Here is a 17,593-nt window from a genome sequence, read left to right on the forward strand (position 1 = left end):
AATAACCTAACTGTTTCAGAATCTTTAATAGAGGATTTAAAGCATGGGTGAAGATAAAAAAAATAATTTTATAATCCCAGCGGATACTCCAAAGGGATGAAGGCTTAGAGGGAACTTACCAAAGCCAACCTCAGGTGGTGTTTAGTGGGTAGGCACTTAGGTTTTTACGTGAGTCCCACGTAACCAACGCAGATTTAGACTGCGTTGGTATGCATGAGCATTCACCACTTCCCTCCCATCGTTATCCCGGAGGGCGCAAAAAAAAGTGTTAGAGGGTGCTCCGTCATTTAACACCTAGCAGACGGCTTTTGATCTCGTCTTCATGCGTTCTAAGGCTCAATTTGTGCGGCTACATTAGCACGAAGTATGCACCTTCGTGCGGGATGTATGTGTAGAATGAAACTCACCGTGACTATTTCAAGCATCTCCTGCCGTGATATGAACCCGTTGCCGTCGAGGTCGTACATGGAGAACGCCCACTTGAGCTTCTGTTCAAGTTTGCCGCGTGACGTCACGCTGAGGGCGCACAGAAACTCTCGGAAGTCAATGGTTCCGTCCCCGTTTGCGTCGAATGTTCGGAACACGTGTTCGGCAAACTGGAAAGTAAGTTGTTATATTTAAGGATACTCAAACTACTTAGGCAGTTAAACATATCTTCTCTTATATATATAAATAAGAGATTTTCGTTTTATTCCATAAGTAGCACTTCATCATCATTTCAGCCGGAAGACTCCTGGACAAACACCTCCACCAAAGATCGGTCCATCGCTGTCCTCATCCAACGCATTCCAGCGACCAGATCATCGGTCCATCTTGTTAGGGGAACCGCCACTACCAACACTACGTCTTCGGGTACGTGAAGTGCATACGTACATTAACAGCGCTTACAATAAGCTAATATTGAGTAATAATAGTTCAAAATTTCAAAACTCTAATTTATGATTCCTTTATTGATACACCACGTAAGAAACTATCGTGGTAGATTTAGATAACCTGAGTTAGGAGAGAATCGCTCATTCCAAAATTATGATTTCTAATTCAATCAAAGAACTACTTATTTAAAACATAAAAGTATGATGTTAGTGCCTCTAATGACCTATGAATATATAAAAACATATGAATATATAAAAAGTGATTTTTGATAGCCGAGAATTCATTGTACAGCCATATTAAAACTTAGTAGTTTCAACACAAACCTATACACATTAAATAGCACAATGTTCACTACGCGGGGTATGTTACTAGCCCAAAGTCGACTTCCTCAATAGAATCGAGTATTTAATTGAATGTCATTTTCTGCCAACTGATTCATACTGCTTTATATGAGAAAAATGATTAAAAACTAATTTTGATAATTTTAGCAAACAAATAGAAAAGATCATTTATATTTTAATCTGAACTCAGAGAGATGTTTATAATGACTTATCGATAGGATTTAATATCCATAAATGGTAAGCGGCCGTGGCGCGAGTAACGTTTTCTGTCAAAATATTCAAAAGCCAAAACTTTATCGCGACAATGTGGCCGCAGCCCAACAACTTAAAATCGTTTTAAATACAAAACTCTAATGTCATAGTTACCAGTGACCTATTGTAACGGATTCACAATGTCACTTACTAAATAATATTTTGAATATAGATATCACTTCAAGCTATACTAGATTTATCGAATAATTTCATGGTGTCGGAAAATCGTGAGTGCGATTATTACATCGAAATTGACTCTCGGATTTATCCTAAACGCTAAGTTCCTAGCGCCTAGCTAGGATCCTTATTAAACTACATGCTGCGGAAGCAGACTAATAATATGTTTAACCTGATTCCTGCCACCGAATTCCACCTTCGCACGACACGCCACAAGTTAGGTTATCATCCTCACCATCTGGATGTGTGGCGGTCCTCCACAGTGCGGTATTCAAGGAGCTTTCTTCCACGTACTACAAAGCTGTGGAATGAACTTCCTTGTGCGGTGTTTCCGGGACGATACGACATGGGTACCTTCAAAAAAAGCGCGTACACCTTCCTTAAAGGCCGGCAACGCTCCTGTGATTCCTCTGGTGTTGCAAGAGATTGTGGGCGGCGGTGAGCACTTAACAACAGGTGACCCGTACGCTCGTTTGTACTCCTATTCCATAAAAAAAATATAAACAAACTTAAACCTTTAATTTATTAAAAAGTATTATTTCAATAAATTTAATGTTCAAGTTTTAGAGTAACTTTTGGTGTGTTAAGGAAAATTTATCAGACAAAGTTTCTACGATGCGCGCGCACACCGATATCCAAATTCGACACCCTGACGTTAGCCGGTCAATTAGACCATTTGTATCATACTTCAGCTACAAATCATCTAGTAACTCATATGTCTACTGAACCACCACCAATGGACGACACTTAGATAAACAATTGATATAGGTACAAGTTTCTTTATAACAATATTGTTTTTTTCTACAAAAGGGATTTTTAAAGGATTATTATATTGTTTTAATACGCCAAAGAAGAATAACATCTTGAGTGGGTACATACTTTTGTACACACACACTTTCTTTAATCATGTAGGCAAAAATCGACACTTATGAATTACAAAGTCATTTGACCATTTACCACTACTTCAAGTAAAGTAGAGCTTTAATAAGTAATCCTTCTTACCTTACTAGCGTCACCATAGGGAAAGAAGTTGCCGTATATCTTTTTAAATTCCTCTACCGACAGGTGACCACTTGGACAATCCTTCAAAAATCCTTTGTACCACTCCTGAATCTCAGCATCTATAAACGAGAATCATCACATATGAAAAAGGTTATTTACACTAATTTATAGTGGGCAGAGCGGACAAAAGAGGGCAGAATATTTCATTTATTGACATACATGATACTTCTTCAGACAGTGAAGGAATTGCAAGGCTTACACCGACTTCCAAACTATCGAGTCATCAATAGCGTGGCATAGGAAAACCATTATAAAACTCATATAATTTTTAAAACTCGGGTTTTTTAGCGCAGTACGATATTACTTAAATATTTTTTTTTAATTTGCATTTTTATTAGAATCAGTCAACACCTCTGAAATTAAATGCCGGAAAAAGAACGGGAGCTAGAAAGACTCATTGAGACTTTTGTATACAAAAATTTGTTAAAAATTACTTTAAATTTCGCAACACAATTATTTTGTTGATTATCTGCAATCTTGTCGTATACTTGCGTTACGATACAACTTATTGTGATTTAATTGTTATTAAATCATATTTTCATTATTTTGGGCAGATGATGCTACTCAATATAATATGGTTATATGTTCACTTGGTTCTTTTAATTTCTAGCATGGCTGAACACAGTCCACATTTCACGGCTGTTACATATTTTATAAACTATTCAAACAAAAGCAAAATATCAAACTACATAAAATAACTACCGGAATCAAAGAAGCATACTCATAGAGCTAAGAGCTCGAAAAAGTAATTACGACATTCAAATAAAAATAAACGGAAAAATACTAGTAAAGAAAGGAAAACAAAAATAACTGCAATATTACAATGACACGAAAGAAAAAGACCGAATTACAGAGGGATTTTCTTTTTACACACATTGAGACCCAGGAATTGATGACAACTTTAAAGGATAAAAGTAATAGGAACGAAACAATAAATAGCAAATATAGCAGCAATTTATGAAAAATAGCTTTTTAAATTATTTTCTGAAAATAGTAATAATTTTCTGATGAAATATGCTTCAACATAAGAAGTATGAGAATAGATTATGTAGTAGAATATATTATTTATGTCGGAGAAGTGATGGTAACTAAAGAGCAAACAAAACCAATAGAATCCTTGCAAGCGCATGGAATAATACTAGTAACGAAGTGAAGAATAATATTGATATATCTATAAAGGTATTCAACTCAGGCATACTGCCTGACAAAAAACCTATAGAATAAAATACTGTTGTAATAACACAATACGCACTTTGAAATTGGAGATGGTTATGTCACTTTATGACTGATGAAACACCAAAATAGAGTAGAGCAATAACCGAATAGTACCCCAGAGGATATAAGAGCAATAGAGGAAGGCAGTTCATACGATGGGTGGTTTAATTGAAACAGGTAGGAGGACCACTGTGAACTAGAAAAACGCAAATATCGAAAAGAATGGAAGTCAAACAGAATGGAGGCCACTTACCGCAATTAACTAAGTTAGAATATAAAATTGTGTTAAATAATGAGTAAAAATAAAATCTGTTAAAGATTAACGATACTTGTGTTTCAATTAAATTTCAAATCATTGTTTTCGCATGTGCAAGCATGCCTACATTACGAAAATGAATCACAAAATATATACTGAATTAAACAAATATTTACCTGAGAATTCTGTGTTCTGCTTCAAATCTTCGAGCACCTCTGGTTTCAGTTTGCTATTTTGTTTTCCCATTGTTATTGAATTTGTATACGATAAAATTACAATTATATTCAACAATTAGCTACTCGAGAATCCTGCAAAAGAAAAGCCATTAAAAAAAAATACTACGATTGACTTAGCTATAACTATTGCTTGTAACAAACCTTTTCGTGTTAGCACTAATATGATTTATCTGCACATTATGAAATACCTGTCAGGGGGGTTCTTAATCAACACCGAGACAAACTATTTTGTGGTTTTGTAATATGTATATTATACATGAATAGGCAAAACGTGTATCGTTAAAAATATGTACTTTGAAAAATACACACACAGTTAATGCGGGGAAAGATGGAGAGAGGGATTGGGGACGCAGGGTTTACCAATTCATTACAAGTGTCTAACACTGAGACGTAAGACTTGCACACAGCGAGAGATGTCATCAATACAAAAAATTGAGACTTAAATTTACTACGAAGTATATGATTGTGCTCATAGTTTTGTCAATACAATGTTAATACAACTACAATAAAATCGCTAGATTTACAACTATACGACGATGTAAATATAATTAAGATAGTAAACTGGCGTTACAAATTCCACCAAGATCAGTAAATTGACATTTAATTTCTACTTATTTTTTCGTTAGATAAATATTTTTAAGCAGAGAATTGACAGAAGGACCGGAGAACACTGGTCTATTAATTTGAATCAAGTGTAACAAATAACAAAACAGTGTAAATTTGAATAACGCACGTTACATACAAAAATGCTTGGTGAAATTTGATGAAAATACATACGCTTAAATACTCCAAAGTTACACGTGAATTATTACACATTATAATATCAAGATTACAAAAGTTTAATTTTTAACTTATGATAGAAATATATAATAGCTGGTCTTAAAGTATTACAAAGACTACACAAAAAGTGTTTACACTATATCATTACGAACAAAAACATGACGACATTCCGTGTAGAGGCATGTCAGCTATGATCAAAGATAGGGTACATTCTTTGAATGAAAATGTAAGGTTTACCTTTATCTGTTGCTACTTAGTAATGTAATCGTTCATAACTAAAAATATATCTTATTAAGATGAATATAGAACACAAATTGTACTGCGAAAATTATCTCAATTTATTAACTGTCACCAGTTTCAAATGAGTATAATTCCCTTTTTGTGCACTTTTTAAATTCAGCGTTTGCGACCACTTACGTTACACAATACAAAATATAACATAATATTATATAACTTACATATTATAAAAACTATGACAAAATGGGTGTATAAAAAAATTGTGATTCTGATTAACAATAATAATTAAAGATTGTCACTTAAAAAAATTTAAAGTAAATTTGATTTGTGCTTATCTTACTTCTTAATGAGGATTTAACGAAAAACAGAGGAATGTTTAACATATCAATATAATAGCGAAGTGCCATATGTATTTTAAACATTCGGGCGTTAGAGCTGTCCAATAATATAAACCACAACTAGTTGTAGGTACTTTTAAAATGAAAATTAGCAAACGATTTTACAGGCTTGGAAATAATTAAGTAACTGATAAATAAAAAAATAATTTGGCAAGTTTTATCATCGAGGAGCTAGTGGCCTTTGGCACTGACCTCGCTACCAACATCTGCAATCATCTGTTATGAACTATAACATGATATAACGTTGATTAAAAAATATATATATTTAAAACAATAAATAAATCTTTGCTATAACAAACTGTTCAACTTAAAAATGTTTAAGGTTGTACTTAGGACACGATTGTCATTTTGCAACAGCGACAGCAAAGTTTAGGCAAATATATTTTATCCACGTCATAAAAGTACACTTCAAGGCAATATCTAAATTAAATATGAATAAGGCAATATGCAATTACGTTGATTAATGAAATGTAGAAATGTATTTTATAGAGATAGAATTAATTCCAATATATTTATGTGAATGACGAATCTAATGATAGAGCTGGAACGCTACTAAACGATGCAATCGGATGTAATTTCAAACTGCAAATAGTCATGTGAAACATTTTATTGGAAAATGTTCAATGCAAAAACGATTTACGGGAGTCTCTATAATTACAGCGTGTACATCTAATGTCGGGTTGGATTAATTATTATTTTCACATATAACTGTCGCTGTTGATTGCAAATAATCGGCTGTATATTTCAGAAATACATCATACATTGTTCGCACTATTTATATGTATGGCATTATTGGTTTTTCGAACTCAATTTTTCTTTTAATTGGTCTGATAGAAAAACAATAGCAAGCACAACATATTGGTTGCTTTGTGACTGTGAGACATAAAATAATAATGAAACATTAACACTAACACTTTGGTAAACAGACTTTACTTAAAACTAGGTTTAATTTGTATCGAAAATGTGGAATGTAATTTTAAAATCAATAATATTGTTATTGTTTGCCTCTCAGTGCATAAAACTGCGTATCATCCAAAAATGATTAAAATATGTTCATTACATTGGTAATATTTTTAAACAAAATTAAATGTTTTCAATTGAGTTACGTCAGAATTACTTTTCAATGCCCGAAGATCTCCACAAAATTATAAAATCGAACAGAACTACACATATATTTATGCACCGTATACAAACCAAGTAAATAAGTTTATGTATTTTAAAATTAGACTTAAAGTAGGTGTAAACTTTTACGAATTACAAGATTCTTGCTCGGCGAATGCTTACTTCGAATATGAAGTACAAATATTAATGATTTGAAATCCATGTGAGATATTTACAAAAGGGACTAGAAGGCACAGTAGGAAGTGAAGAAATAAAAGCGATCGTTTAATATATATCAAGCTGCAGATAAGAATAATTTCTAAGACATAAATCTCTAGGAGCTACTATTATTAATAATAACAGTAAAATATTTATTAAATGAATGTTTCTTCATTAACATCATTTTAAAAGAATAAGATAACGATGCAATGTCGAAAAAATACCGTTTTAAATTATGCCATGTACAGATTATTACCGCGCGAATTTTTTACGTTACGAATTCAATCCGTTTTGTTGTTATATCGGGTTACAAAATTTATGAGTTCAACACAATTATATCGGAAATAGTAATTAGTAAATTGAAGTATGTGATATTGTAGCAACCGATTTTTTTTTTGTTAGTTTGTTTATTTATTCGATGTTGTCAGAGTCAGTGTATGATCTAGCAAATACTAAGTGGTCATAAGTTAAGGTAACCAACAAGGTCTCTAACAATTAAGAAGAGTTAAGTTCGATTAAATATTATATTGAAGCAAAATCGTGCGACCTTCTTAAGAATTGTGTGTTATCGCGTTAGTTTTATTTTTATTACGCACGTATAAGTGTTCGTAAGCATTTTAGGGGCACACTGTAAGGCTTTCATTTCAACCTTGTTGAACCTCCATTCAATGATAGCGCCCCTTTTTGTATTCAATGGTGCTAGGCTCCTGGAAATGTGAAAGTAAAAAGGACGCGTATCTTATTCTTTTATAGAATGATATTATCAAAATAAATAAAAAGATAAACGTATTGTTATAATATAAGATAACTAGTAATGTGCTGAAAGAAAGTCCGATCCGCTACAAGTATTTGAAGTACACCGATACGAGAGACTTAAGCTATGAATGGTTCGGAGACAAAATTTAAAAGACAATCCGACAGCGACAAAATTACATTAATGCATCTTTTAGAAAAGAATTGGGAAGCCTAAAGAAAGACACGTTGGATTTCGAAGGTTGATCGGCACAATTGTTACCGGTTTCGAAATATAGCACTGAATACAGATTACCATCAAGACTGAATATTTCATTTATGTAGATTATTGTATTTAAAGATAGTGTGCGTGCAAATTGCATTGACGTAGGTACACAAAAATCGTAAATTATTTAGAGCTACCAAGTCCTCTATGACGTAATCAAACATTATTTCGTATTGAACGCGGTATTAAACTGTTAAATAGTTGATAAGCAAAATTGCGAGTCTCGTTACCCCGAAATAAGCGAAACAAAAAAATCTTATCTGTATATACTTTCTAAATTAGATTGTGGGCTAGACCCACTTCATTGTGGCCTGAGCTGATAAGATGACATTAAATAAGATACCTAAAAGATACACCAATAAGATACCATTCCCAAATACTCCAATAACATAAGAAGTTAAAAATCTATATAAGAAGCGACGGAGTTCCAGGATTACAAGTTCGCCGTCGGGTTATCGTTATGAGGAGAATAGAAGGTGCCTGGTGATTAAGGCGCGAGCATCTTAGATAGCTCCTCATCCTGAAGGCAACCTTTGAGGAACTCGTCTTGAGTCAGCTGCCCATCGTTGTTCTCGTCCATCTTGGCGAAGATGTTCTTAGCCCTCTCCTCGGCAGAGTCGGCGGGCCGATTACTTGAGCACGCGCCAAGCATATCATAGATAGCCTACAACATTAAAGCAACTTAAGTTATTTAGGTGAGTACGTTCAGACCACAATTATTATTAAGTACAGGTTTCTGTATCACACGATCGTTTAAATTCTGCTAAGTACTAAATTTCATTAGTGTTATGGGTAATGCTATATGTGTTGCTCGTCTGCTCAGGTGAAATCGATATCCTTTTTTTTTTTAAATTGACGATACGAGCACGACGTTCATCTAGCGGTAAGTGATTTGCGCTGCCCAAGTCAATCCAGTGCGCTCAGGATTCTAGAATGATCTCAAAATTCTGCGCCGAATCGCAATTACGCTCGTCACCTTGAGACGTCACAAGTTAATTATCTCAAGCCCAGTAATCTCACTAGCTACGGCGCCCTTTAAATCGAAACAATAATGCTTACACAATACTACTGTCACCCTGAATAAAAGGCTCTGTGCAAAAATAATATATTATAGTGTTTAGATTTTAAGACTTCTTAAAAACATCTGAAGAGAAAGTACTTAAACAGGTAAAAAGTAATAAAGTATAAAGTAATAATGACGATATTTCTCCCGACACAATCTACATACAGATAATTCAAGAAGACGATGCCAAACTTCTAAATATGACGTTCGATTTCCGCTAAAGTTAAAAACACTTCCTAAAGTATTGGATGGTGACGAGTTTGAGGATCACCAAGTAATAATTTTATGTACTTGTTCATCAATAGCTCTAGGCGAGATGCATCGTATGACTAGACCCCATAATTAATTAAAACATGCAAAATACTATCAATAAAACAAGTGAATAAAGTCATTCAAAAGCCACGTTTTACTTATAATATTAATTGGCTCCCAATAAAGGTATCAAAGGTTCACTGAGTTCATTTATAGGGCTTTCAATAAACTGTCAATACGCCGCGGCGCTTTTAGTATTTCACCGCTTCACAAAGCCGCGGAAAACTGTAAGATAAATCCCTCTCTACGCTCTTTCAATTCACTACAAAATGCTCAATATAATATTTCACAATTTACAACTGACTAAAAGTTGACGTCTAGTCGATTGACCTTTCTCGGTTGATGAATTGATAACAAAAGGCTGTTTTTAATTATTTTTATGTTGAACATACGATATTTCATTATACGCAAATGTGTTCGTGGTTATTTACTTTTACATAGGATTTCCTATAACAATAACGAGCAGCCGCATGCTATTTGCTCGCGTGATGCCATTAAAAAAATAAAAATGCCCACGTTACGTGTTTACTGCAAGCCAACTGCAAGTTCCGTCATAACCAATTCAGCTGTTGTCTGAACAAAACAAATGAATGCCATATGTGGCAATGGCATATGTCGACAAGATCTTGTTATTGTGTTGCTGACAGGAGTCTTATATTATACACAACTACCCGCTGAGTCCTTCGTCGTCGTTAAAAAATACGCGTTGCACTCCGGGAGTGCCGGCAGAAGTGAAAACTAGAACATTAACGTTGTATTAGGGAATAATTTCGCACGAATTGCTTAATTGTGCGGTAGAAAAGTACTCGCTTTTATGTGGTTAAAAACAATATTCTATACTGGAGAACTATTAGATTTTTTTTTTAAATTAAAGAGTTTATATCTCAGAATTATCAACTTTCATCCACATTTTCAACGACTCTCACTAATAAGTAACAAAGAAATAGAAGTATAACTATTGCCTTTGGGCGAGTCTTCGCTAGTGAAAAAGCTTAAAAACCAAATAATTTACCTGTAAAAATATTTCACCCGTCCAATAACCGTATGATCATTGACTTGAAGTAGCCGAACTATAATTAGTTGGAAGTATAAACCTTTCATCCATAATTTCAACCACTGTCTTACGAATTTTCGATCAGGCCACGAGTGTCCTGGCGCGAGTTTAACATTTATACCCATCCTAAGAAATGTGCTCAACGCCGTTAAACAAGTATTCACTTCAAAAATCCCTAGATTATATTAGTAATTACGAACGAAAGTTATTCGCTACTACATTATCGGGTCAACTTGAAATTACTTCTTTGCGATCATTATTCAAATTCAAATATTTTTATTCAAAATAGGATATAATACCTCTTATTGAAAGTCAAAAATTACTACCCATTCGAAAAAGTATGCCTCAGACCTGAGAAGAACGGGCGCAAGAAACTCAGCGGGTAACACAAATTGTGTCGTGTGCTAAAGTGTGTTAGAAAAAATCACATTCCTCAATTGAACTATAATAATTATTGTACCTATTCACTTTATTACAGAATAGATTAGCAGGTAAAACAGCCTGTAATAATTATTATCTTATTAAAACTTCCCCTTGCTCCGGTTTAAGCGGATCGCAAATTATAGTACTCAAAAATACTTATCGAGAAAGCAATATGTTTAATGGGCCTGGAATTAATGAGGTAAGAATATTATCAACATATCGAGCTAAAAGCGACACTTTTGCCATGATTTTTGCTGATACTGGAGAACAAAAGACCATACATGACAGTAATAATTTATATGTGGAGAATTTTACTTTGGAGCTAGCTCGAAATATTTTATCACACTTTTTTTTATGAAAATAAGGGACGAAACGATCAGGTCGTTCAACTGATGGTGTGCCGCTCAAGATTATTGAAAAAAAAAAAAACAAAAATATTGAGCGGCACTACAACTGCGCTTGTCACCGTGAGACATAAGATTAAGTCTCATTTGCCCAGTAATTTCACTAGCTACGGCGCTCTTCATAAGGAAACACAGTAATGCTTACACATTACTGCTTCACGGCAGAAATAGGCGCCCTTGTGGTACCTATCCATAATCAAGCCGGCATCCGCTGCAATGGAGCCTCCCTGTTAAACACACTTATAATGATTCGCTGATATTTAGAAGCAAATTTGGTTTTGCCTTCCAGATAACTGCCGCATCCAATGGCAGTATACGAAGATTACGTGGGGAATTTGTTTTGTTTTGATTGCCCGAAAACTTATTTTTTCGGGGGGTGCATAAAGTTAAACACTCTGCAACCTACTCAAGAGAAGATTCGATAAATGGTACAACTTATAACTGACACTGGTGAAGGTTAGGAACAAAAACATACAAATATAAAAAAGCATTCCTAACACTAGCAACAAAACAGCAACGCTTTTTGGAGGCATCCAACAAACACACCAATTACTAGTGAAAAAAACACAATCCTGGTGAACAACAGCGGTCAGGACTCTCAGCAACAACTGTTGACAAATATGGCACTGGAGTCAACTCAGGGACAGATGTTCTGAGCACTATGGTGGAAATGGTGTCCAGGCTGCTCAACTTCATAACGTCCAGGTAAAACAATACTCGCCGAACTCTTTTCTATTTACCAAGGGGCGAATTGGCATCTATATGGGCGAATTGTAGCAAGCCTGTTAAATTGTTATCTGCCACCGATTGGTACTATACGAGTTTGGTATGAAAATATCCAAGCCCTAACGATGAGACTAGCCATGCAAAGGCAGAAGGGCTGGAATTGTAAAATAAAGAGAAACCAAACCTGCACCAAGGGTAGGATGCAAAAAAGGACGCGCCCTATCCCATTCTGCTGACTTATAGTGCCTTACGCGGCTGGGCTCTGGTGATCCACGATGCGAATAACTTGCAACATTCCTGACGAGTTAATGATCAGACGACTCCAAAAAGGACGTCGAGAAAGATCTTACTAGATCAGAGCTTCAGTTCACTACACAACCTTAAATACATGACAGCTATATGTATTAAATAAAAAGATTTTAAAGGAGCACTTATTGAGTTTTTCATCCAGATTTTCCTCTACAGAACCGGTAGTTTTAGGAACGTATTTTTTTAGAAGCCTACTTGATAAAAAGTATTTATAAATGACTTTGACTTTAAGCCAATCAGCATTATGTGCGTTTAATTTATCAAAGGGGAAAACACTAAGGGAATCTAAACAGGGGCGTCGTCCACTGCCGTTTGGCCCTTTTTCGACGCGGCATTTAAGTTGATATTGTCTCTCTTCATAATGCAGAAGTCATTAAGCGTGGAGAGAAGTGCCGCGAACATATATAACAAGTATACAAGTATTACTAATCAATCAAACAAATAATTAAATGCTACTGTAAAACTACACATATTTGCATAGGTATATACATATATGTGTAACATTGCATAGTTCATAATGAGTTTCTGACCAACACAAATACAATGTTACTAACAAAATTGGTTACGCGACGATCAAATTCACGGAAGCCGCTTTGTGTAATGAAAATTTTAATTAGACATGAACGTATTAAATTAATAGTCCATTGCTGATTTAGATTAGGCTTATAGTAAACATCAAAACTCGTATTTAATATATATTTGAATCACGATTTTAACGTGTTAAATCATCAATTGACATATTTTATATGATTGATACAGCAAATACTAATAATAGCAAAATTTTAATTAAGGATAATATAATAGTATTAAATAGTTTGCAAGAACCATACTATTACGGATTATAATTGCATAATACACTCTATTAAAGGATTAATGGATTGTATTTCATAAATTAAATAGAGTGATGGTGACGTGTAGAAATTATAATGAAATTTAATCAGAAGGGATCATAATGGAGCGTTCACCGAGGCAAAATACATTATGCATACCTGAACTATTTTAGTCATCTCCTGAATATCTATTACGCCATTACCGTCCACATCGTACATGCGGAAAGCCCATTTAAGCTTCTCCTCTGGAGTTCCGCTTGAAGTAACGTGGATTGCCTGCAAGAACTCCTGTAACAAAGATACCACCAATTTTGTACGCTTCAAAGAAGTATTTCCCTTCATTTGTGAAAATTAATCGCTATTGCATTAGACTGAATTCGCATACGCACCGGACATATTCGCAATCGACATGTTCAAAAGAAATCGCTCTTTCACTTGATATACTTAGCACATTGCTTGTTTCTCATAAGCCAAGTTACCTTGAAGTCAATGTATCCGTTCTTGTCCATGTCGAATGTGCGGAAGACGTGGTCACAAAACTCGACCGCATTCCCGGATGGGAAGAACATCTTGTACATGTCGACAAATTTCGCTGGCGTCAAACGTCCGTTGGGACAATCTTGCTGCAAAACATTAATATTGGTAAAATAGTAATATCTACAAACATCACTGACCTTATAAGCCCATAGACCACTAATAAGCCTTATAACGAACGCTTTCATTTACCATTTTATATCTTACAAATTAAATTTGTAATCAAAATTTATGAACGATGCGAGACTCGAAATTGCGACCTCACGGATTCCGTCCGAACGCTCCTACCAATCATTCGAGTGACGCATGGTTCGCAAATTTTGTTTGACATGTTCAACTCTCAGGTTGTGGCTCAAACGTTCATAACAGGTATTAGGTCTACTGTGTTATAAGGCCGATGACAAACTATTATATATATAATTATATACTACTTATATACGTATTAACTTGTAATAAAATCTCTTCTTCTCGGCTTCGAAAAGTATTTTGTATTTGACTGTTTTTTACGATATTAAGAATGTTACAAATTAGGAAAATAAAGTTCTGACAAAATGAATCTGTGAATCTAATGAATAAATTCGATCGATACATTTAAAAAGAGGAAAAATTGCAACGCAAGCCGCGAAATTAATGGACCTAAAATTAGCACAAAGTTTGTTTAAGCGTTTTCAATACGGGAATTTTCATGACAAAGTTCTGCAATATCGCTCTGGTCACCCTGTACGGATAAAGTGAACGCCATTTTTTTTAAAGTTGAGCAATACTGGCATATTAGTAGGTCGGGCTTCACACACCGGTACATAACCCGGGTTAAATCGCAATAAGGCGATACTATGTGTTCGGTGGTGTTAGAAAGATAAAGGAAGTGTTCATTGTGAGCTTTTACCGCCGGCGCACCGGCACCGACGCGTATCTCTACTGCCAATAATTGATGAGATTATAGCGAGAAGTGGAAAGAAAGCGGCCGGGATTGATCAATAGAAAAGGTGTGGTACTTCATCACGGTATCACTAGCTACACACATCTATAGCCACTCAGCAAAAATTAAGGTTATTTAGTGAGGTCAATGCATCCGACATATAGCCCTGACATTGCACCTTTAGATTTCCACAATTTTTTTATGCAACTCCAAACGAGCATACACCTGGTGTTAAGTGATCACAGCCGCCCACATTCTCTGCCAACACCAGAGGAATCACAGGAGCGTTGCCGGCCTGTAAGGTGTACGCCCTTTTTTTGAAGGTACCCATGTCGTATCGTCCCGGAAACAAGGAAGTTCATTCCACATCTTTGTAGTACGTGGAAGAAAGCTCCTTGAAAACCGCACTGTGGAGGACCGCCACACATCCAGATGGTGGGGATGATATCCTCACTTGTGACGTGTCGTGCGAAGGTGGGATTCAGCGGCAGGAATCAGGTGAAACAGCTCTTCGGAACACTCCCCATGATAAATGCGGTAGAGGACACACAATGAAGCGATGCCTCTACGCAGCGCCAAGTGATCCAGCCGACAATTCGAGTCCGCGTGCAACGCCGTCAAATGGTCAACCCATTTCAGCAGTGTGAGTATAATATCAAGATCAAACTGTCAAAACTGCTTGTCGCGTTTTTTGATTAGAAGTCCCACAATTATCACCCTATCTACGGCAGGGGATCATGTCACTACCTACAATGTGACAAAAAGTCATAAAATTTACACATACTATATACTGTAATTATGTGTGTTATTATTATTAAAAATAAATACGAAACGCGAATGAACTTTTTCCCCATCCTATATCACATTATAACAAGAAAACGGTCCACCGTTTATATTATGCAAGGATCGGTAAGTGCAATTTCAATGTTTCTGCATATTTTTGCAAAATCCAAAATCCAAGTACTGAAGTAAGTTAAAATAAAAACTCATTTGCCGCCGTATTATTAAAGACTAGTCGCTTGCCCTTACTTCGCTCAGGCTGAAATGTATAAAACACATGTAAAAAAAAATGAGTAAAACCTTAAAAACCTTAAGCTCTTTTTAAATAGCAAAGTGTTGGAAACCCACTTACGTTACTATGTTTACTTATGTATTAATTATAATTTTCGTAAAGATCTATATTTTTTTTAATGAAATACAGCCATGTTAATCAGTGATAGCCATCTATTATCAAAATCATCATCATGATTTTCCGTTGAAGAACCAACATCAAACGGTAAGTAGCCAAGTAAATTCGTTTAAATGTAGAGTATTAACGTATATTTGTAAAGGAAGAATTACGAAGCAAAGTAACATTTAAAATAGACTCCGTTTAAATATCGGAACATCATTACAGAAAAAAGCAAAGGTAAAATTGAACTTTTCCTTTTGTCATTCTAGGATTATGCCAAAATTATGCAACAGTCTGGGACGTCCGAGCTTTCAGTTAGTTTAAATATTTATGGAAAGAGCTTCTGTTACATTCAACTCAATTAAATCTGCTTAAACTTTGCATTTTAACAGAAATATATTTTAAAAACGCTTTGCTTTCTACCTTGAATCCTTTGTACCACTCTTTGATTGTGGTCTCGTCGTACGACGTGTGAGTCTTAAGAAAGTCCATGTCTTCCTTGGTAAGTTTGTCTTTACTGACGAAGCACCCCATTCTTTCGTCTGTAACAAAGGATAAAATATTGTTCATATACTAGTACTATATAATGTTAATTTGATATTATAAATGCGAATTTAAGTATGTTTGTTATGCTTTTACGGTTGAACTACTCAACTGGTTATCATATGAGAAATAGCCCGCTGAAATACACGGAGTATTTTTGTAATAGCCTCTAATATGGTTTTTGTAGGTTACCTTTTGGGCATGTAGCTCTAAGAAGCAGTGAATGAGTAGCACTGAAGATTTAGCATAAAAGGACTTCTATTTTACTATTTTTTCATAGAGAAGTAATCGAACTGTACAAAGTACAATTTTGCTATCAATATTTTTGTCTATATTAGATCCTGTGTTCGCCCTCCAACAAATGTAATTCCTAAATTCTTATATGTATAAAGCTGACCAACGGAACCCAATGAAGGAAATAAATACAGAATGCGTGTACTAATTTTGAATATACTAGCGAATAGTTGAACAGACAGCACATTAATGATTCCATCAGAATTCCTTTCTTTCTCTTCTGGTTTCAACCCTAAAAAGAAACTTTAAACTTGTGACGTTAGCATCAGATTTAAGTTGACTATTATTATTTTAAGTTTATTATTATTATTATATTAAATTTAAATATGTTAATATAAAAGGAGGTTAATAATTGCAACATGTTGACCCCTTGTCAGCTAGTACCTCCCATAATAAGACGCTCGATATCAAGTCACAGAGAGGCTGATATTATAATCAGAAATGTCTGCGTTCAATCTATACTAATATTATAAAGCTGCAGTGTTTGTTTGATTGTTTGAACGCGCTAATCTCTGGTACTACTGGTCCGATTTTAAAAGATTCTTTCAGTGTTGGGTAGTCCATTTATCGAGGAAGGCTATAGGCTATGTTCAAAATTAGGGATCCGTAATAAAATTGCTATTTTGTAACACAAGGTGTAAAATCGAAAACCTATTTTTGCGTGCGCTGCAAAAACTATTGACAATAGAACAAAATGATCTAATGATATAGTGCTATAATATAGGCAATATTTATAATTATACTTTATATGGCAAAACAACGTTTGCCGGGTCAGCTAGTATTTTATAAAGATTGAATTCTTATTCGTGGCGGTCTCCGGAATTAATAAATATTTATATTATCACA

The 17,593-nt window shown here is 34.8% G+C and overlaps 3 protein-coding genes across 8 annotated transcripts in view; all 3 read right to left on the reverse strand.

The window, feature by feature from the left end:
* Window positions 1-17,593, reverse strand: part of LOC126978658 (uncharacterized) — a 243,488-nt gene that overhangs the window by 42,565 nt on the left and 183,330 nt on the right. The window lies entirely within an intron of this gene.
* Window positions 1-17,593, reverse strand: part of LOC126978669 (neurocalcin homolog) — a 139,377-nt gene that overhangs the window by 10,015 nt on the left and 111,769 nt on the right. For 2 of the 3 annotated variants that reach the window (XM_050827665.1, XM_050827664.1), the window contains exons 2-5: window positions 4,554-4,704; window positions 4,353-4,484; window positions 2,646-2,764; window positions 408-596 (exon numbers count right to left, since the gene is read on the reverse strand). In XM_050827665.1, the coding sequence (XP_050683622.1) occupies window positions 408-596; window positions 2,646-2,764; window positions 4,353-4,422 (378 nt within the window). In that variant the 5' untranslated portion in view covers window positions 4,423-4,484; window positions 4,554-4,704. The remainder of the gene's footprint in view (window positions 1-407; window positions 597-2,645; window positions 2,765-4,352; window positions 4,485-4,553; window positions 4,705-17,593) is intronic. The other variant, XM_050827666.1, reaches the window with a different exon arrangement.
* The window catches only part of LOC126978670 (neuronal calcium sensor 2), a 124,303-nt gene continuing 111,348 nt past the window's right edge, over window positions 4,639-17,593 (reverse strand). For 3 of the 4 annotated variants that reach the window (XM_050827668.1, XM_050827667.1, XM_050827669.1), the window contains exons 2-5: window positions 16,334-16,452; window positions 13,766-13,909; window positions 13,446-13,574; window positions 4,639-8,829 (exon numbers count right to left, since the gene is read on the reverse strand). In XM_050827668.1, coding sequence (XP_050683625.1) covers window positions 8,653-8,829; window positions 13,446-13,574; window positions 13,766-13,909; window positions 16,334-16,444 — 561 coding nt within the window. In that variant the 5' untranslated portion in view covers window positions 16,445-16,452 and the 3' untranslated portion in view covers window positions 4,639-8,652. The remainder of the gene's footprint in view (window positions 8,830-13,445; window positions 13,575-13,765; window positions 13,910-16,333; window positions 16,453-17,593) is intronic. The other variant, XM_050827670.1, reaches the window with a different exon arrangement.

The sequence above is a fragment of the Leptidea sinapis genome, chromosome Z (assembly GCF_905404315.1).
Source record: "Leptidea sinapis chromosome Z, ilLepSina1.1, whole genome shotgun sequence".
Lineage (NCBI taxonomy): Eukaryota > Metazoa > Arthropoda > Insecta > Lepidoptera > Pieridae > Leptidea > Leptidea sinapis.